A 22095-nucleotide genomic window follows, 5' to 3' on the forward strand; every position below is an offset into this window, starting at 1 on the left:
ACAGCTGAACTTTTTCTAAACCTTTATTACTAAGTTTACTGCTGTGTTTGAAACTGTCCACATAGGCATATTCATCAAATTTTCTCCAATCAGAGATTTCTATCAACAAGGCCCATATAGCCGCAGAAATGGCCAGAAATACAGTCTGCAAAAAAATAACAGTATGCATGCAGAGTTCTATACAGGTAATTAAACTGAATGATTACATGCTGCAATTTTTCTTGAGTCACGTTCGCCACAAAATGCTGCAATGATATGCATAATTGTAGTGGTTGCAACTGCCCAAGAGTACTGTTTACTAATTTTTTCATTTATATCGACTTTCATGATAGTAGACTGAGAATAGAGCAAAGAGCTGATGTTGTGTGTTGTCCTATGTTAATTTGTGTGTGTGTTTCTATGTGTCTGTACATGCGTGTGTGTGTGTGTGTAGAGCGATTAATTCCCAGAAAACTACTAGACAGATGTTCATAAAACTAACATGTGAGTTCTGCCAGATATGGTATTCACCGACAACGTCTCATGTTTGCAATAAATCAAAATGTCTTTGACGCCGTCATATCCAGCCTTTAAAAAAGACAAGGCGGTACTGTGGCGACGACATTTTACATACACATTTATTTTGATATTCTCAACAGAGTGTCCAGGATCAAAGTTCAAAACACAAAGTTTACAAAGTATGTAAAAAGTGTAACACAATTAAAATAAAATAATCTGTTCAAAGTGAGAAAATCCAAAAACAAAGAGACTTGCCAACGTTCCAAAATGTTGTTTTGATTTTGTTCAAAGTGAGAGCAAGTGGTGCTTTTTTTTCTTCTCATGTGTACAAGCAAGTTTCAATATGCATGCCTTTTCTTCCTTTGTATGCAGCAAATTACACCTATGTGCAAATTGTGCAATGTATATTAACTGAAAATACGTTTCTAAAAATCAGAGAAATTGTTTCTCTAAACTACTTCCACCTGAAATTGCCTGTACGAGTCACTCTGATCTTATATCCAATAACTTCACATGCCTACCCCCCCCCCCCCCCCCCGATTATCATGAAACGAAAGAAAACAAGAAGAGACACCAACACAATATTTCTCATGAAACTACTTCTTATGAAACTGTCCCAATCTTTTCCTTAGAGATCCCCTGCAGTCAGACAAATAATTTGTGCAACTGAAACATACGGATTACCATCATCACAAGGTTAATAATCTGTACAACAGTTTAATACCATCACAATTGATTCAAATAAATATTCACAGCACATAAACAACCATGTTTGATTGATATTCATGGAAAAGATTCCCGGGCTAAACATAAGGGAAAAACACCATGGATTAGACATTACCCATCAATGTATAAGGGACACTTTTGATTCACTGAATGTGTTGTGTTTTTGCATATTTTGTTATTTGTTTGTTTGTCTGTTTGGTTGTTTTGCTTGTACTGTTTTTGTTACCTTGTGGCTGAAACCATGTCTGATTAGATTTTATTTACATGTACTTGGTCTAAGAAATCATGTAAATGATTTGACTCTTAGCTTCTTCATACTGCCATACAATCAAGACGAGAGCCATTCATAATTCAAATACATGTAGTACAAAGCTACAATTCCCTCTTTTCCCAGATGTATCACTAACAAGTTAAAAGAAGCCAGGACAGGTGTTTGTTTTTTCAAAGATGTTATTACAACCAAAGACTTGTTCTCTTCGACCTTATTGCAAACATTCTTTACAAATGGGTTCATGTCTGGTGTAAAAAGTCTAATTTGTTTGTTTTTCTGCCACCAATAAATGCGATGATCTTTACTTGTTCTTGGCTCACACCAAAGACTATAGAGTATTCTACAGTCTCTGCTCGTGCATTTATTTTCTTCAGGTACACTGCCTACCAAGGCTGTTGGCAACATTACACGAACCCATTGTTCACCAAGTTTTCAAGGGATAGGGCTTAACAGCAACTCATTATAGAAATCAAATTCATCAACAAAGAATGATATTGATAAAGGGAAACGACTTCATGGTCTGGACACAGCTGATAGAACAGTACATGGATTGTCTTATGTGCATGCATCTAAAGTGTCAGCATGAAATGATAAACTGAAGGCATTTTATAGTTTGGATGCAGATAACAGACTGGCACAGGAGTTGTCTCAGGTGCACGCAGCAAAGACTTGTTGTGAGGTTTGAAGGATGCGCGCCCAAGTGTAGATATGGGTGGATGGGTCATGGATAGGACATCACGACTGAGCGACAGTTAATAGTATGATACAGGTGTTGTCTCAGGTGCATGCAGCACAGATTTCTTGGTAAGTTTGAAGGATGCCCAAGTGTAGATATGGTTGATGGGTCAATGGATGGGACATCACGACTGGGCCACAGTTAATAGGATGATACAAATGTTGATACAGGTGCATGCAGCACAGATTTCTTGGTATGTTTAAAGGATGTCCAAGTGTAGATATGGGTAGGGGAGTTAACTAAAAGGGGCTAGGGTGGGGTGCTGCGGTGGCCTCCTCCTCCACCGCCTAGGATTTGGATGAGTCATGGGAGGGACATCATAGTTAGGCAACAGTTAATAGTATGACGCAGTCTTATGTGCCTGCTTCATAAACTTGTTGTTATAGGTCAGAAAGTCGCCCAGGTGTAGATGCAGGTGTATGAGTGATGAGCAGAACATCATGGCTACGCTGCAGTTAATAGGACAACGCAGGAGTCGTCTAATGGATGATCCATGATAGCTAGGCCACAGTTAATAAAAGGACGAAGGGGTCGTCCAAGGTGCATGCACCGTGGACTTGTTGGCGGTCCTGAAGGAATGCCAGGGGTAGACACGGGTGGATGAGTTTACTGGGCTGACGGTGACTGCTGGCGTGTTCTCCTCTACCACCTTGAAGATGTAGATATCAGTGGTGATACATTGGAACACCAGCACTGCCGCCACCATGAGGATGTACCAGAATTTCTCACTCCCCTGAAACAGCAAACACACAATCAAAGAATGAATGCACATAATAAAGGCACACTATGAGTGAATGAAGTCACACGCACAATGAACGCTAGTTGAATGATTGTACTGATAAATATGCTAACTGGAACTCGTACAGAGGTCCTTTTTGATGTTATTTGTTGATGCAGAAGCAATTTACAGCCATTTTATTGTTGATATTTATTTTTTCATTTTTTCCAGAAAAGTCTTTTTTAAATTATATTTTGCGGTTGTTGTTTTTTTGTTCTCTATACTTAGTGTCCATATTTCATGATGAATGAAATTCAACATTGAATTTCAGGTTTTTATTTGCATATATGGCAAAATTGCCTTGATCAGGAAAACTCATACACTGCAGTTGCATGGTAAAGGCATGCATGGGAAAATGCTTTTCTACATCATTGGTAGATTCATTTTTTTCTACGTGACAATATCCGAAGATAATTTATTTCAATATGTGCATACGGTACAGTAGTTGTCAATTTCCATTACAGAAATATTGAGAAAACCTGATCTTAACATAACTCAACTCTATATAACAGACAGAGATCTACTTTGATATACATCTAGACCATGAACTAATTAAACATAAACTTACCAAGTCACCGCCTCTGTACCACCAATTCTGGACACACAAAAAAGAAAAAGAGGAGATTGTACAAAGACATACATGGACTACTGAGACTCTCTCTACATGAACAATTTGATTATAAAAACATTTCAAATTGCAGCAGAAAAAAAATCTTCATGGTTCATTTGTGAGCTTGTGACCGACGACAGTTACGGTGCACATGCACTTGTGTACATCCGTTTGAACTCGTGAACTCGTGGTACCTCTGTACTATCGGGGATCCACTAAGGTTTCTGAGACTGTGTTTTTTCGGTATTGAAATGGTTTAGCGGAAGAGCCGATTCTTAAATTTGCATAGGTAAAATGATCGCTTTTTGGTACAAGCCCCTGGAGCAAATTTTTGATTAGTGTTTTTGTGAACAAGAAACAATTGACAAGTGGCTTTGTCCCATCTCCCTTTTTTCCTCCGCCGCGATGTAACCTTGAATAGTTGAAGGCGACGTTGGACACCAACTTAAGAAAGAAAGAGGTAAAGGTACCCGACACCCCTTGTGGGTTGAATTTAACCTTGTGACGTAGGTACGCAGGATGTGGTGGGCCACTGAGGCGTTCTTTTTGCTTGGAATCCTGGAGTGGAGACAACGTGTATTTTGTGCCGCGTGTGTTTTCTCGATGCCGTTGTGTGACATGTCTGTCACGGGCTGAAATCCTTTCGGGATGTGAAGATTTCTTTGCTGGTAGGTTAACACATTTTTCTTTCTGTAAATGAGTAAGCAGTGAGAAGAAGAGTATGCTGCTTGTGGGAGGATTTATTTGAATGTTCAAGTAGATTGTTTTGTGAGTTGAATGTTCGGGAAAACTTTTGTTTATTGAATGCTTTAGAAAACCGTTTGAGTGCTTGAGAAAACGGTATTTTAGGCATGTTATTTGGAAGGAATGATGTGTTTTGCTGTTGTTAAAGGATTTAGTTTGTGGTAGTTGAAATTGTTGAGTTGTTTATGTATGCTTATGACGTGCATTCTGTGATTTACAGAATGGCGGAATGTGCGACGGGGTTTTCGTAGACGGGTTTTTGTAGACGGGGTTTTCGTAGAAGGGTGTAGTTAGATTCAGTTAGGTTTCGTTAGATTCAGGAGACGAGGCTTTCATTAGGTTTCGTTAGATTGTTTGTTTTTTTGAAGAATCGTTTTTAGTTTTTGTTTTTTTTAGATTTCGTTTGTTTTAGATTTGAGTTCTATTGTGTGTTTTTTTGGGATTAAAGTTGAGAATGAGGCTTTAGAGTAGAGTTTTGGAGTGTAGTTTGGAGGGAGGATTTAACGTGTTTTAAAGCATAGTTTTAGAGTGGGAATCTAGAGCATAGCTTTATAGTAAAGGATTTAGAGTGTTGTTTTGGGTTCTAGTTCTAGAGAGTAATACATTGGAAGTTTTGTATTTGAAGGTAAACCCCCGCTTTCCCACATTTTCCCCTCATCATCTTATGGAAATAAAGAACCGGGTAATTTAACTTGTGTCAGTTTCTTTGAGTGTTTGAGCTCGGTGAGAAAGGGTAAAGTACATTTGGCACTCGGTTACACATTGGTAGAACATTTACTGACCTCTGATAAAAAGGATGGCATCCCTTGAAGACTAAATATTTTATACAAGGAAAGGCAAACATCTTGCAGCTGTGTCATGGATACAATTATTTTATTTTGATTAACTTTGCAGATTACATCATCACCAATGGCATCACTTCATATTCATAGACATAAATAAACTGACTTTAAATTTCCCACAGAAAGAAAGTCATGTTAATCATGGTCTATTCTATTAGAGAAATCAGAATGCATGCTCAAATTGTTTCAAGCCAAGGAATGGTTTTTATCTTCACAAAAATGCAAGAAAGACCACAAGTCACAACACTTACCACCACAATACCCACAAAGGCACTGACTGCACACACAAAAAGCAAAGAGAATAAAATTACATGTTACATGTTATATTCAAATCAGGAAACTTAAAAGAGTGGACTGTAAACAACACTGAGAGTTTTGTGTACAATTAATCTCTAGCATGAATCATTTGTAAAAACTTGCTGCAAGTTAACGAATTTGAGATGGCATAAAATGATGCCAGTGTTTGGTGACATTGAGTGTAGATGATGTTTACAATCCCATGTCTGTGCTCTTGAACATTTGCTATAGCCTGTATTAACCAGTGTAAGTGAAATGAAATAATCCTCCAGGAATGACAATCATTTATACACATGTACAGTTAAAACCATACATTCAAAATTGCAGTTTCTTACACACAAGCCTCACACAGTGACTTAAAGGTCATGCAGATACTACTTAAAATGACATGTACTTCTAAACAATACTTACTGACAGTGTTGCAAGCTAACAGGTAGTATGTTGCATTCTTGTTACCTTGAATCAGACACATTATGAATGTGATCTGGAACAAGATTATAAAAACATAAACTAATTGACCAATTCCACCAAACAACAACAAAAACAAGTCAATAAAGCAATCAACCAATTCTCCATAAATTAAAGCAATGTTCAGGCATGGGAATTGAAAATTGTACAAAAGGCGGAAAATTTATAACTGAGACGCGAAGCGTCAAGTCGACGGCGCGAAGCGCCTAGCCTTACTAGGGGGGTCCGGGGGAAAAAAATTCTCCCCCCGGAAAAAAAAATTCTCCCAAGAACCCAGATGGTGCAATCTGGTGTCATCTGAGCTCCAAGTTTGCCATTAAATGGAAAATTTCCTAAATAAATTTTCATTTAATTAATATACTTACCCGAATCACATTAGCATTGAGTCACCTGAGATGCTTATCACTGAAAAACGCTTACCCGGCTAAAGAATTTAAAGGGAAGCAACCCCATCACCAAAACGAAAGTGAAAGTAGCTTTGGTAATGGGCCAGTACACCGGGAGTTACCTCCCATACGGGTGTATGCCACGTCACTTCCTCTAGGAACACGTGCCTATTATCATACGGCTTTAAAAAATCTTAAAACCATAAGCGGGGCAGGTGGGAGGGAATACAGTATGTGATTCGGGTAAGTATATTAATTAAATGAAAATTTATTTAGGAAATTTTCCATTAAATATCATATTCTTACTCCGAATCACATTAGCAGATAACATCAACAAGGCGGTGGGCTAGAAATGAATCAAAACTCACCATCAAGTTCTGGACAGGAACTGGCCTGCTGCTATGAGCGCTGGAAGGCCTCTGGAGCCATCCTGTCGAAGAGCTGTGACGTCCCGAAGATAAAAGTTTATAAAAACATCTTCGGAACGCCAATACGCAGTTGTCAGCACCTCCTCTAGACGTCTGGAGCGCAGAACTGCCAGAGAGGATGCCCACGCCCTCGTTTCATGGGCTCGGGCTGAGTCAAGTGGCAAGGAGGGCATAACCCCCCCCCTCTTTGTGCGACTCCACTCATAAGCCTGCTTGATGAGCGAGGACACCCACCGGGCCAACGTTACCTTCGACAAATCTTTCTCGCGCCTAGTAAGGAGAGAGATAAACAACAACTTCTGAGAACTAGACCGAATCGGCTGAGTCCGGGCTAAGTACAGACGAAGTGCCCTCACAGGGCAATTGACCGAATCGGGGTCATCCGGGGCCAACGCGCTGGTCAGAGCCTTAACTCTAACCAGCGGAGAGGCCTGCCCCGGAGACTGATTCTTGGCCAGGAAATCAGGCCGGAAACGCAAAGATGCGGAACCGTCCGGCTCAAAGGAGATATCTCCAGGCTGACCCGACAGGGCGTGGACCTCGCTACCCCGTCGGGCCGTAGCCAACAAAAGGAGAAACAGCGCTTTGCGAGTGACATTGAACAGACTGGCCTCGCTTAAAGGCTCAAAATCCGCAGAACGAAGGAATTCCAGGATTAAAAACAAGTCCCACTTGGGAGCGGGCAAACGAGCTTTAGCTTCCTTAAGAGCAGCCCCTTTAATGACTGCAGCTATAACACCCCCGACTCGAACAGAACGACCAATCTGCTTAAGAGTCGCCGAGATAGCGGAGCGCCGGACCCTCAACGAGGAGACTGAGGCGCCCTGCGAAGACATGAAAGAGAGGTGGTTAGCGACCTGAATAGAGCGCGGAGCCACCGAACTCACCCCTCTAGCTGAACACCAGGCAGTCCATGCCTTCCAGTGGGAAGCATAAACTGAAGAGGTGGACGCTCTATGCGAGCGAGCCACCAAGTCCAGAGTCAAAGACGACGCCCCAGAGCGCTTCAGCGAGTCCCGAACAACTTCCACACGTGAAGCTTCAGAAGACTGGGCTCCTCGTGTGGAATGCCTGTTCGGGGCTGCACTAGTTCCCCTCGCACGAGTGCGAGAGGAATGGGGGGCCCTTGGGCGAGCCGAAGAAGATCTGGAAACCAGACCTGCGACGGCCACAGAGGAGCGACCAGAAGAAGAAGGGCCGGCTCCTCCATCTCCGCTTTCCGGATTACTCGGCTGAGTAACGGAAAGGGAGGAAAGGCGTACGCCTCCAGACCCGTCCAGGGAAAGTCCAGAGCGTTCACTCGCCATGCCTGAGGGTCCGGGAATGGCGAGACGAACACCGGAAGCCTCTTTGAGTACCTTGTGGCAAAAAGGTCCACCAGAGGCTTTTGGACCTGGGCCCAAAGGCGAAGCAGTGCCCCGTGAGTGATCGTCCACTCCGACTGAAGCACTGTACCGGAACGACTGAGCGCATCCGCCAAAGTGTTCAGCCTCCCTGGAAGGTACCTGGCCGAGATCGTGATATGATGCTGAAAGCACCACACCAGGATCTCGCAAGCCCTCTCCGAGAGAGACGGGGACCGCGAGCCTCCCTGCTTGTTGATGTACGCCGCCACTGTCATGTTGTCTGTAAACAGACGAACATGTTTGGCGTACAGGGAGGGCAGAAACTTGGCCAGAGCTAGAGCAACTGCCTCTAGCTCCAGCAAGTTGATGTGCCACAAGGACTGCTCCGTCGTCCACAGACCGGAAGTAGTCTGAAGATCTGTATGTGCCCCCCAACCCTCCCTGGACGCATCTGTAAAGAGGTCCAGGTCGGGGAGGGGCACGACGATCGGAACACCTCTGCAGACCCACTCCGTGTCCAACCACGAAAGGGTCGCAGACTGGAACCATCCCTGCAAAGGGATGAGGGCGTCCCAGTCCACCAGAGGAGAGTCCACAAACGGCTTCAGCGCGAACTGAAGCGGACGTTTGTGGACCCGGCCCAGTGAAACCAGAAGAGCCATAGACTCCATCTGCCCCAAGATGGAGGCGAGCGAGCGGATGGAAGCCATCAGGAGAGGTAAAGTGGAGCGAATCTGGGCTTGGAGCTTGTCCACCCTTCTCTGAGAAGGCTGGACAGTCCAAGCGACCGTGTCGAAAGACATCCCCAGATAAGTGAATGTCTGTGACGGGGTCAGCTCCGACTTTACCCGGTTGATCGAGAACCCCAACGAGTTGGATTCTCGAAGAACCGTCAGGGTATCCTGCGAACAGCCGCTCTGGGACTGGTTCATGATGAGCCAGTCGTCCAGATAAGCCCGCAGACGGATACCCTGGGACCTCACCAGTGCACAGACCTGTCTCACCACCATGGTGAAAATCCATGGTGCGAGAGACAGCCCGAAAGGGAGTGCGCGAAACTGGTAGATCTGATCTCCCCACCGGAAACGAAGCCATTTCCGGTCGGCCGGATGCATAAGAATGTGAAAGTATGCGTCCGTGAGATCGATCGAGGTCACCCAGTCTCCTGGGCGGAGAGAGTCTCGGACAGAGGCTGGCGTCTCCATCTTGAATTTTATCTCCCTCAAGAAAGTATTGAGGAGAGATAAATCCAACACGGGACGCCATCCTCCTGATGCTTTGGGAACAGCGAACAGACGCCCGTAAAATCCCAGGGAGCTGTGGACCCGAACTCTCTCCACCGCGCCCTTCTGCTCCAGGGAGGCAATTTCCGACTGCAAGACGGAACGTGCTTCCTGCGAGAAGGGGGGCTTGAACCGCGGAGGCACTCGGGTAAGAGGCGCCTTTTCCTCCCGCCAGAGTAGACGGAAGCCCGATCTCACCACTCCCACAATCCATTGGCTGTCTACTACCGACATCCAACGAGAAAGTGCCCGGGAGGGGCCTCCCGCCATCACCAAGGTGGAGGGCGGGAGGGAGGTGAGATCGGGAGCGCTTCATTGGGGGTGTGGCTTACTTCCAGAGCCGCCACGCCCCCTCCCCGATGCCGTCCTCTTCTTCCCACCACGAGCGGCCGGCGGAGCCTGCCGCTTCTGAGCTGGCTTGGGGTTAGACGATGTCTGAGCCTGCTTCTGTTTAGAAGGCTGAGACTGTTTCACCCCCTTCAGAGTGTAGTCAAGGAACTGACTGTCCTTGTTTGACTGAATCTCCTTCTGTCTGGCATCCAGTGCCAGCGGACAGAAGAGAGACTCCTCTGAGACCGGGGAGACTCTCAAGGTCTCCCTAGTAGCCAGTTCCGTGAATTGGGACTGCGAGAGGAAGAGATCCCTCCTGCAGAGTACCGCTTGGGTGTACTGCAGGGAGGAAAGACGCAATTGTTCCTCATTGACCTTGGCCAATGCGGCCAAAAGCGCAGAGACATCGTCCGCATTCTGTTCTTCACTGAGAGTGAAAGGAACTAGCGAATCGGTCAATGCCCGAGACAGAGCCCGAACGAGAGTCTCCGCAATGGAGGACAGTTCGATCTGCCGACGTCCAACCTCCTCAGCAGAGAGGAGGGAAGCCTCGGAAACCGGCAAAACCGAATCACGCTTGATCGGTTTAGTCAGAAGAGGCAGCAATTCCCGGGAAACCGGAAGGGTAGCCCTAGGGAGTGCAAAAGACGCCAGCCAATTCTGGCTCTGATTGGGCATGCCAAGCTTCCTATTGGCCGTAGGCACGAAGGAAGAGGCTTGGGCAGCTGAAGCCACCCACTGCTGAGCTGATTCCGGAACTGGACCAAAAGGAAGCAGTAACGGAACAGGCACTGGCCGAATACCACTCCCCGCATGTGCTGGACGAACCAGTGAATGCGAAAGTTGGTAAGCCACTGACGGAGACTCGGCGAACCGGAAGGAAGAAACATCCTCCTGTGCCGGCCGGAAGTCCGCCATGGCAGAAGGAACGAATGATGCGGAAGAGTCCGCAGCCACCACCCCTTCAGGAAAATAACGAGACGTTACTTCCGCCGCGACGTCAAGAACAGACTTGAGCTTCGACGGAAACACGCCCCGCGACTCCTCGCTGACCACTGATGGAGCATCAGAATAGTCACACGTGGAACCATGACCGAAGTCACCAGTTCCGGAAGCAGAAGCATGCCCTGGTAAACCGGAAACCGGAAAAGCCTGAGCACTAACGTCATCCTGCCGCCCAAAACCCTGTGAAGGTAAAGGGTAAGCAGGACGACCATCCGCAAAAACCGGAGCTGGATGAGCTGACGTCACTCCCCCGACTGAGTGGAGTGATGCCTGCTCAAGCCTAGGCGCTTGAAAGCCGGAAGGCGCACGCTGTAATCCACTATCTGGTATCCGGAAGGAACCACCAGAAGAGGAAGAAGCGTTTCCGGCCGAAACCGGAAGTGTAGTCAACGGAACCGCAAAATGCGGAAGTGAAGACTGCACTGGTTGACTTCGCGATCCGGAAGGACCGGAAGTCAGTGAATACTCCATCCTGCCGCGACCGCCGTAGCGTGCCGGAGCGGACGGATCATCACTTCCGGCAAGTGCCGGAAATGCGGCAGTCGAAACCGACTGCCGCCGCTGTTCGAACAAGTCCGGGGCCTCGTAGGTTATCGCCGGAAATGAAAGATCAGCAAGGTATCGGTCGTGACCCGATGCGAAAGAGCTGTCCCCCGAAGGAGAACGTCCAGGCGCCTCACGAGGGCTATCGGACCAGCTCTGCTTACCAACCGACGCTGAAGAGGGAGGACGCTGCTCCAAGCCGGAAGTGGAGGACAAAGACACGGAAGCCAATGCCCGGACGTCACTGCCAGATGCCGGAAACGCCGAACTGCTGGCGACGGAACGCTGAAATTCTGCCTGCACCAAGCTGCGGATTTCTGGAACCAGTGACTTTAACAGAGAGGAAACCAACGCACCTTGTCCAGGTGCTAACAAAGAAGACGAAGTCTCCGATGTAGAGACAGGTGCAGAAGTAACAGTAGCGCTAGGCGCCGCAAAAGAAGCAGAAGTAGTAACAGCGCTAGGCGCCGAAATTGGTACAGCCAACAAAGTGTTACGCTCTTGGTCTGTAACAAGTAACGTTGCTTTGGAAGAGGAAGACTTAGCCTTAATTTTCCCCTTGGGGTCCGACTTGCCACGGCGCTTGTCTGAATCAGACATGTTGACAACAACACGTGGCAACGCGAAAAAAAAAATTTACTGAAACATAAGTCTAAACGACTGGAAAATTCAGTAAACACACGCACTAATGCGTTAACAAAATACTATAGCTAAACTTGCCCCACAAGCAGAGGCACGGAGAGCTACAAACAAAGTCACACGAGCTAGAAAACTAACTCACACAACAAAAAGGCGACACGCAAGACACTGACACAAACGTCAACAACACGTGGCAAAGCAAAAAGATTTACTGAAACGTAAGTCAAAACGACTGAAAACACAGTAAACACACACGCTTACGCGTCAACAAAATACTAAAGCTACACTTGCCCAAACAGAAAGAGGGCACGCAGAGCTACTAGCAAAGTCACACGAGTTAGCTAACTAACTCACACAACAAAATGGCGAAACACGCAAGTCACTGACACACAAGTCCGTAAAAAACGGACAACGTACAGTAACGAAACAGCGCAAACAACCAACAACAAACGGGAACGAGCTCACCAAACTGTAGGCAAGGCGAGCAGACAAGCTGGGTAACGTGGCCGGCGGGTGTCACTCAAACACACAAGGTCAGCCACAGAGCGTCAAAAAGTGAACCGTCCTCTCCGAGGTGAAAAAGACGTATGATAATAGGCACGTGTTCCTAGAGGAAGTGACGTGGCATACACCCGTATGGGAGGTAACTCCCGGTGTACTGGCCCATTACCAAAGCTACTTTCACTTTCGTTTTGGTGATGGGGTTGCTTCCCTTTAAATTCTTTAGCCGGGTAAGCGTTTTTCAGTGATAAGCATCTCAGGTGACTCAATGCTAATGTGATTCGGAGTAAGAATATGATATTTAATTCTGTTTTTAGAATTAGAGTTTTTAGTACAAAATGTACCAATTTTTGCTGTTTTGAAGAACAAAAATATATACATGTATTATATATGGTTTACATTTGTAAAAAAATTGATCTGTTGAGACAAACAGGAAAATGTAACTTGTAACACAATCTGTGCAATCTGGTTTACTTTCAAACATAAAAGTTCAATAACTGAGGCGGGCGGTAGCAGTGCGTGAACAAAGTACGGAAAGTTTTCGCGGGCTTTTGCGCAAAGGCCAAAGTAACCGGTGCTTTTTTTGTGTGCCTCCCCCCTTTATTTTTTCGGCGGATACTTTTGCATTTTCGGCGGAACAAAAAAAAAAATTCGGCGGAAATCCGCCGTTCGGCGGACAATTGCCATGCCTGAATGTTAACCATTTACAGGGAAGAGGTCTGACTTCTTGTGCAAGCTGATACTTGACTGGGACTCTCTCTCTCTCTAAATCTTCCAAGGATAAAATATAAAAACTTAGAGCAATCATGCAGTCAATCTCTCCTGAGCTAAATTAGTATGGTAAGATGTATTATATATCTATTTATTCATATGGAGTATTTAACAAAACCACTGCATTCTAGCTACTACATATCTAAAGGTTTTTTTTTATGTAGAGTATTAATTACTTACCACAACCATGAGAAGTGTCAAGATATTCACAAGCCGGACACTCAGAACCTGTAAAACCAAAAAATGTAATTTTTATACAATATGTTTGCAATAAGATGTATGTAATGTTGAACTTTAGCGTTGTAAATTCAGAGCTGAAAATCATCATTGACTTATTTTTGTCACAAAGAATATTTCTCATGAAATTAATTGGCGGATTAATCTCCAAAATTAAGCATAATTAATTTGGCCATTTGAACAATGAAAATGACAAGAATTGATAATGCATACGCAGGCCTGAAAGTGGCGAGTATTTTACTCGCCATGGCGAGTAGAAACATGTAAATGGCGAGTAGAAATTTTAATCTACTCACCAAATGCGAGTAAAGTTGCTAAAACAAATAGTTGGTTGGGTGAGTAAAATTTGCTCTTTTGTTAGCTCTGGCTATTAAATTATGAGAACTACTAGCCAAAGGCCAGTGCCCCATTTTGTGGACTTTCATCGCTGATACGTAATACCGGCAGAGTTGTCGCCCATCCTTTGAAAACGTGGCTGTGCCGATGTTTTTCTTCTAAAAGCCATGTAAATGAAACGCATTTGTACAGTTCTTTCCGTGACTTCAAAGATATCTATAATGATTTAATTGTTATGCTTACAAGAGCAGGTTCTACAAAACTGGAGGCTTAAATTGCAATAGATTGTAAGCTTTGAAGTTACAACGCTAATGTCCAACATTACAAACATTTGTAATGCAGAAATAAAGGATACCAACAGGACAGTCATCCGTGTAACAACAAACAAGCAAGTGTTGTACGCTACTTTCACTTTCGCTATGGAGGTCGTCTACTACGTCTGTTTCCGTTTCACGGTTTTGTTGTTTTTGGCCGCACATTTCTTCAAACTCTAAGGAGCACACACAAAAATATTCTTTTAGAAATATGATACGTAGTCAAAAGAAACGTTCTCACAAAGATTTCTTACAATCTTCGGCGATAATTCAAAGAAAATCGCATCAGGAATGGCAGTTTTGGACGAAGATGCTGTTGACGCCATCTTTCCAAAGTGCAGTCATATGACTGCCTTATCTCCGACAAACGGTTTGATTGGCTCTCCTTATGCTGTAAACCAATGAAAATGTTCGTAACAAAACACCCTACTAGCAGACAACAATAAAAGCATGTGACCATTTGACAGGCACGGGCGTTCTCTTCAAACAAAAACGCACGTTTTTTGCAGTTGTATAGCCTCAGGTAAGTTGTCATTTAACAGCATTACACCATGAGCGTCACTCTTGCAATAAGCTTACTTTGGTTTCCAGTTGAACCATACATTCTCTCTCTCTCTCTCTCTCTCTCTCTCTCTCTCTCTCTCTCTCTCTCTCTCTCTCTCTCTCTCTCTAGCTCTCTCAGGGTCAGTCTCTCATGTTATCTATCACATTCAGTGATTCACACACACAGCGTGATTTTTACACAGTAATGAGCAATTTCTAATTATTGCAACATATGTGCGGCATTGTCAGTTGACGACATCACAAGCTATAGCCCATAGAAGGAATCTGTGTTTTGGTGTATTTTGGTCTGTATCGTTGTTCATTTCTGTCCTGTATCTGGGACCGCCAATACTAGGCCTCTGACTCTGAATTCATGTACTGCAATATATTAGCTGCTTTTGTACGGTAAGGCCGAACAGAACAACAGAATGAGAAATACTGCCTTAAATCAAGTAGTTTGCAGGTAGTTGCCATTGCACTACTTAAACACACAATTTTAACTATTTCAAACAGCAGCTAGCTAATCTGTGGCTAAATTGTTTTAATATTATAAGTATGTGTAGGCAATCTCCAGATTGAGCCCCCTTGTTTGATGTCACACTGCATGAATCTCGAATGTTCAGTATAATTATGTGACGTCACTTTGACAGGGCTAAGGCTGCTGGGCCATCAGACTATCACGCCTCACGTATCACGTATAATATATCATGTCTTTTTTTGGTAGGACATCACGCCTCACGCCTCACGCCTCACGCCCCCTATGTTGATGGTTTGTTTTTGATTTTTAGCGCTCGAAAATGGATTCTTCAGATGAAAACAAATGTCTGGACAATTATCAGTGTATGCTCTCGACCATAGCCTATTTTTTTGCCACGTCTGTTGGATTGTCATTAAAAAAATCAATCAAAACTAACCTTTTGGCGGTCGAAGTAGTTCATGTAGATCTTCCTACACCTGGTTTCGTTGATCCTTATCCTTATAATCAGGATGCCTAGGATCCCAAAGTAGTTGCCTCGCTCTAACCAGCTCAATAAGATCTCCATCCTTATAATCAGGATGCCTAGGATCCCAAAGTAGTTGCCTCGCTCTAACCAGCTCAATAAGATCTCCATCCTCATATCACGTCTTGGAAAAAGTTAACCTTCCCACTTTCCTCTTCACGCGTGATACGTGAGGCGTGAAGCGTGAAGTCGTATGGCGCATCATGACAAAAATAACGTTGGTTCATTTTTCTATCACGTGAGGCGTGAAAGTCTATGGCCACGGGGCCTAAGAAACAAATTCCGAAAAGAACTATTTTTCTGGGTGGTGGAAGAGTTGCTTTTCCTTGTTTGTCTTGGTTTTCCATAGAATCAGTGAGGCAAGCTTCATGTGACATGGTAGGTTTGCCTCATTGTTTTCTTTGAAACAAGGGAAAGCAACTTTTCCACAACCCATAAAACTTGACAGAGTTATTTTCAAACATTGTCTATTCTGGAGCTCAATAGCCGTATACTTGGTAACAGTGCGTGTGTATATATATGTGTTGCAATCGGCTCCGAAAGGGTTTGATTCTCCAGTAGGCTGTCTGTGAAGAGTTCTTTCTAGATCTAATTCTTACCCCCTCCCCCCACCTCTTCCATTACCTCTAGTGTGCTCCCTGCTTTCAAAATTCCTTGTTGGAATGTAGGCGGTGGAGACACACACAGAGTAAAGGATGATCTCCCTTGCTCATGACGTAATTTCTATGCATTCTCGCTCTTGACGTCATTCTATATATATATATATATATATATATAAAACATCAGAAATTGTGAAAGAAACAGTTAGTAGGTTTCGTGTGTTTGATTGAACAGGTGACAGCAGTCTGCACGGCATCGTATCAGCTCATGACCTGTGCCGCAGTGTGCACTGTGCATATCCACCAGCAAAATGTCGGATGAAAGGGAACCCATTGTGCCGCGATCAGCAGAGTCCCCGTCTGCTGCATCCAGCAGTGCTGTACTCTACCATGACAGTTCTCAGTCACCACAGTCTGTGAGTACAACTATGTCAGCGTGTGTGTGTGTGTGTGTGTGTGTGTGTGCTGCACTCTACCATGCCAGTTCTCTACAGTCACCACAGTCTTTAGGAGATATGTCAGCTGGTGTGTGTTTGTGTGTGTGTGTGTTGTATGTGTGTGTGTGTGCATATGTGCGTGCATGTGTGTGTACCTACATGAATTTGCATGGTAAAGATCCAAATTTCAGTTTAACAGCAAACAACTCCAGGGAGAAAGAAACCTGAATTCCCATGGGGGAAACCTCTCAGGACTAAACTTATGAATACCTTTTATTAAAAAAACCAAAAAAACAAAAAAACCTTCACGATCACGGGAAGGGAAATTTTAGCTTTCACGATCACAGTTACCTTGATTTTTGTTTTCACGATCACAAACACCTTGACGTATAGAGGATCATAGAGTGATACAGCTGTGAAAAATGTACGTTGAAAATAAAATGCTTTGCAATAATGCCCATCACAATCACGAAAACAAATGACGATCACGATCACGAGACTTGATTTTTTTGTCATCACGGATCACGGGCAAAGTCCCATCACGATCACAGAAATGGAAATTTCGGCAATCACGGTCACAGAAAGGTCAAAAAACGCCAATCACGATCACGATTTTAAACCCTTTGGGGCCCTCTTTTGACAGCAACATCAGCATCATTGTGTTTAGGCAGTGTGCAAAATAAATCATCAGTCTTTGGTTGTTATTTGTAAATATCTTGAGCACACCATAGACAAGTCAAAAACATAGAACAAAAGACACATAGATATATACAACAAAATAATTGAGGTGTGTGTTTTTCTTTTTCTTTTTTTCCTTGTTCATTCAGAAATCCTATTGTCATGTTCTTTTCTGCATATGTTTTGGATGAATTTCTCTTTGTCAAAAAACTTGAAAAAGGTAGAAGGAATATTAAAGTGTGTTATTTTCAATGTGTTTTCAGAGGACATGCCAGCTGTTGTTTGTCGGCCTTGTGGTTGTTATGGTCTTGGTAAGTGTATTGTCTGTTTATTTGACAGATTTTGTTAAAATCATATTTGATTACTAGTCTGCGTGTTCTTTTAATTTTATTAATTTTTTTAAACTAATGACCTTGTCAAAAATCATGTTTTTCACAAGAAGCAGTCAGAATGTTGATTTCAGGTATTTGTCCAAGCGGAACCAGAGGTCTCGTCCCATGTATAGTCAGCACAACTCTTTTCATGGATAGGACTGCTTTTATAATCAGTTGACCTCAGATTATTATTTTTTGTTGGTTTGATCAAGATAAATCATGATGCCTTTATAATTGATAAATCGTAAAATTAATATAAAAGTCCTACGGTTTTAAGCCATTAAGGACTTGAGTGTTTTTATAATTGATACTGGACATGTGAGTGTATGTAGGCAGTTATGTATGTGTGTGTGTCACTGTGTTGGTGTGTGTGGATTTGGATGTGTGTGTGTGTGTGTGTGTGTGTGTGTGTGCAAATGTGCGTGTGTGAAAGGAGTGTTTTTATTAGTGTGACTATGAGTGTTATGAGTTTTGGATTTGTGATTTTTATGTTAATTGATTTCTGAGGTTATGGGGTGGATGTGTGTGAGTACTGGGCTGTGGTTTTTTACTTGATGTAATTAAATTGAATTACATTGAAAAATGAAGCATTCTAAGGAGCATGAAGGAATTTGTTTTAACAGTATTACAACTTTTGCTACTTTTTATATTTAGTCAAGTTTTGACTAAATATTTTAACATCGAGGGGGAATCGAAACGAGGGTCGTGGTGTATGTGCGTGTGTGTGTGTGTGCGTGTGTGTGTGCGTGTGTGTGTGTGTGTGTGTGTGTCTGTGTGTGTGTGTAGAGCGATTCAGACTAAACTACTGGACCGATCTTTATGAAATTTGACATGAGAGTTCCTGGGTATGAAATCCCCATACGTTTTTTTCATTTTTTTGATAAATGTCTTTGATGACGTCATATCCGGCTTTTCGTGAAAGTTGAGGCGGCACTGTCACGCCCTCATTTTTCAACCAAATTGGTTGAAATTTTGGTCAAGTAATTTTCGACGAAGCCCGGACTTCGGTATTGCATTTCAGCTTGGTGGCTTAAAAATTAATTAATGACTTTGGTCATTAAAAATCTGAAAATTGTAAAAAAAAAATAAAAATTTATAAAACGATCCAAATTTACGTTTATCTTATTCTCCATCATTTGCTGATTCCAAAAACATATAAATATGTTATATTCGGATTAAAAACAAGCTCTGAAAATTAAATATATAAAAATTATTATCAAAATTAAATTGTCCAAATCAATTTAAAAACACTTTCATCTTATTCCTTGTCAGTTCCTGATTCCAAAAACATATAGATATGATATGTTTGGATTAAAAACACGCTCAGAAAGTTAAAACAAAGAGAGGTACAGAAAAGCGTGCTATCCTTCTTAGCGCAACTACTACCCCGCTCTTCTTGTCAATTTCACTGCCTTTGCCATGAGCGGTGGACTGACGATGCTACGAGTATACGGTCTTGCTGAAAAATGGCATTGCGTTCAGTTTCATTCTGTGAGTTCGACAGCTACTTGACTAAATATTGTATTTTCGCCTTACGCGACTTGTTTCTTTTTCTTTTATATTTGAGCAGTGGGGTTTTTTTTGGTTTGAGGTTATACTTTCTTTTCTTTCAGTACTTGTTTTGTTCAGGTTAGCTCTGTTGCTTTTATTGAGTTACTTCCCTTTGACTAGGCTGGCAGTATGTCCTTATTCAGAGCACTTTTTTCTCTCAAATTTCTGCTGTTTTTCAGAGCATGAATATTTTTCTTATTATTGCAGTTTTTTTCAGATACTTTGATTCTCTTTTGTATGTTCAGGTAACCCTGGTACTGAGCATTTGGCGTGGTATTGAAGTGACGGAGAGCGGCTTCATGTACTTCATGCTGGGACTGAACTTGCTTGGCTTTGCCATCCTGGAGATCATCATGGTAAGGGCAGATAACTATACAGAGAAAAGATACTTGTCGCATAAAAAATAGTATGTAGGCTGATATAAGAGCCAGATTAACCTTTATACAAAATTTACCTGTCTTTAAATGAACTACATTATGTTGTAATTTTCTTTATACAAAATTTTAATGTAAGCAAATAATAATTAGCTGATTGGTGTAATTTTTATATTATTTTTCGTTTACAAGATGAAAAGGGAGTAGGGATTGCCTTGTGAAGTGTTTCAGTGAAGATTAACAGAAGTGGAACAGAATGTGAATAAAGAGTGAAAAGTTGATGAACACAATTCTGGTATCTGTTGACTTTAAGGGAGATAATGGTTTTTCAAAATGGACTGTGGGGTATTGTAATTTTCCTGAGTTATCTTTCTTTGAGTTAAATTGGTCCAGTTTGTCTCGAAAACTATCTCCGTTCAATTGTTTTGACATACATTGAACTTGACATGTCTATAATTATGTCTGTCTGTCTGTAGTTGATAGAGAAAGTGAGAGAGAACTAATTTTTCTGATTTTCAATGGTTTCAACAGATCATGTTTGTCCGACGAGGTGATTTGCCGAAAGGAAAGACCTGGTTTCTCTACTTCGTTGGTGGAGCTGTCATCCTAGAATCAATATTTACTGATGTTGCACTTTTCCGATGATGTCCAGCTGATGAATTTATGAAGGTTTCGTGAACTGCTCAAAATCAATCCTGTTTAGATTTGATAATAAAAATGTCAACATTTTTTACTTAAAACTATGACAAGTAGTTTGTAGTTTACTTTTCAGGTATGTGTAATGTTATATCTAGTCTGACCTGACAGGTGCATTTCTGGGTTAAACTGAAACACCTTCTTTGCTTTGAATTATCTGAGCTATGCTTATAAATTAATTTTGTATACCTTTTGACTGGATTTTTGTGTGTGTGTGTGTAATAATTGCATAGTATCATATACTCATTTTCCCCCAGAATTTATGTTTACATGATGTTTGATGAAAAGTTATTTATTTCTACTGCTGATGGAACTGTATTTTGCCTCATCAAGTCATATAATGCTCGCTTGGACAAGGAGGGAAATAGTGAGACAGAGGATAAAAAAATCTGTGTGTGTGTGCTAGTGTGCGCATGCGTGTGTGTGTACTTTTTATTTTTTCAATTTTGTTCAAATATATTTGTTGTTAGAGGGTTTGTTCGTCAAGAAAGTGCATCTTCATCCTTAAATGGTCCCTTCTTTTTTTTTTTTTTTTACTTCCTTGGTCAAGGCATTGAGAAGAGTAGATGCACATTGAAGCTTGTGAACCATATTTATAAATATATTGTTATTTGTACTTGTATGCCAAACATATCACATGTGTCGTTGAAGTCCAGACATATCAACATATTCTAGCAAGTGGCCATATGAAGTCCAGACATATCAACATGTTCTAGCAAGTGGCCATATGAAGTCCAGACATATCAACATGTTCTAACAAGTGGCCATATGAAGTCCAGACATATCAACATGTTCTAGCAAGTGGCCATATGAAGTCCAGACATATCAACATGTTCTAACAAGTGGCCATATGAAGTCCAGACATATCAACATGTTCCAGCAAGTGGCCATATGAAGTCCAGACATATCAACATGTTCCAGCAAGTGGCCATATGAAGTCCAGACATATCAACATGTTCTAGCAAGTGGCCATATATATTGTTTACATTTATCCGAAGTTGGATCTCATGGCCAGCACAAAATGTTCTGTGAACACCAGGAGAGCCAACATTGAGAAAACTAAGACGGAAATAGTGACATGCTCATGCATGTGAACATATCGCATTAGATTATGAGAAAAAGATAACCTGTGAAAGAAGTGTGAAATAAGGGGAAAGCAAATGCCTGGCAGTGAAAAAAGGGAAAAGCCCTTTGCACAAAGTACAAATTAGTCTCTTCTTTTCAGTACGGTTTGTCTGAGAAAAGTTTGTTTCATATTTTTCATTGTAGGTTAAGGGTAAAAATGGGGCAATAGGGTAAGCACACAAAAAATGCCCGCCCCCCCCCCCCCCCCCCCCCTAATTTTTTTATTGCAACAGTTTTGTACAGTTATTTGAGCTGCAGCAAAATGTGCATTTGTTTGCTACTTGGGTGATGGATTGGATGGATAGCACAATTCAAAATCTGGTATTATCTCACCTGGCCTTGTATGAAGGTTCTTTTGCCCTGTCTGTTAAACAATTGGTATGATCAAAATGTCTGTTAAACAATTGGTATGATCATAGACATATAATATAGGTCCCTGGTTTGATCAAAACTGTATTTTCCTGTTATCTTTTACATGCAAAATGTTTGTGAGCTATGGCAGCACAGGGTCAATGATGGTCAGTTACTGCTTTATTACTTTTAGTCAAGTTTTGATTATATCTGTTTTGCGAAGTATTAACGCATATAATGTGTGGATGAAACTACAAATACAATTTATTTACTGCTC

General features: G+C 42.5%; 2 protein-coding genes across 3 annotated transcripts; one reads left to right on the forward strand and one right to left on the reverse strand.

Moving 5' to 3' along the window:
- Positions 1-5: 5 nt before the first annotated feature.
- LOC138958019 (uncharacterized) lies at positions 6-14430 on the reverse strand. 2 transcript variants are annotated; one of them, XM_070329048.1, is made up of 6 exons: positions 14344-14430; positions 13383-13430; positions 5959-5986; positions 5457-5482; positions 3578-3604; positions 6-2964 (listed from the first exon to the last, which is right to left on the reverse strand). In XM_070329048.1, exons 1-6 carry the CDS (start codon positions 14413-14415, stop codon positions 2743-2745), a joined length of 423 nt encoding a protein of 140 aa, XP_070185149.1. In that variant the 5' UTR covers positions 14416-14430; the 3' UTR covers positions 6-2742. The 2 variants fall into 2 exon arrangements, with proteins under 2 accessions (XP_070185149.1, XP_070185148.1); XM_070329047.1 differs by having other exon boundaries at positions 5914-5986.
- A 39-nt stretch (positions 14431-14469) lies between these two features.
- Positions 14470-22095, forward strand: LOC138958020 (uncharacterized). The gene is made up of 5 exons (XM_070329049.1): positions 14470-14612; positions 16468-16648; positions 17611-17658; positions 19518-19628; positions 20178-22095. The coding sequence occupies exons 2-5, from the start codon at positions 16544-16546 to the stop codon at positions 20289-20291; spliced, it is 378 nt and encodes a 125-aa protein (XP_070185150.1). The 5' UTR covers positions 14470-14612; positions 16468-16543; the 3' UTR covers positions 20292-22095.

Source organism: Littorina saxatilis, linkage group LG2 (genome assembly GCF_037325665.1).
Source record: "Littorina saxatilis isolate snail1 linkage group LG2, US_GU_Lsax_2.0, whole genome shotgun sequence".
Lineage (NCBI taxonomy): Eukaryota > Metazoa > Mollusca > Gastropoda > Littorinimorpha > Littorinidae > Littorina > Littorina saxatilis.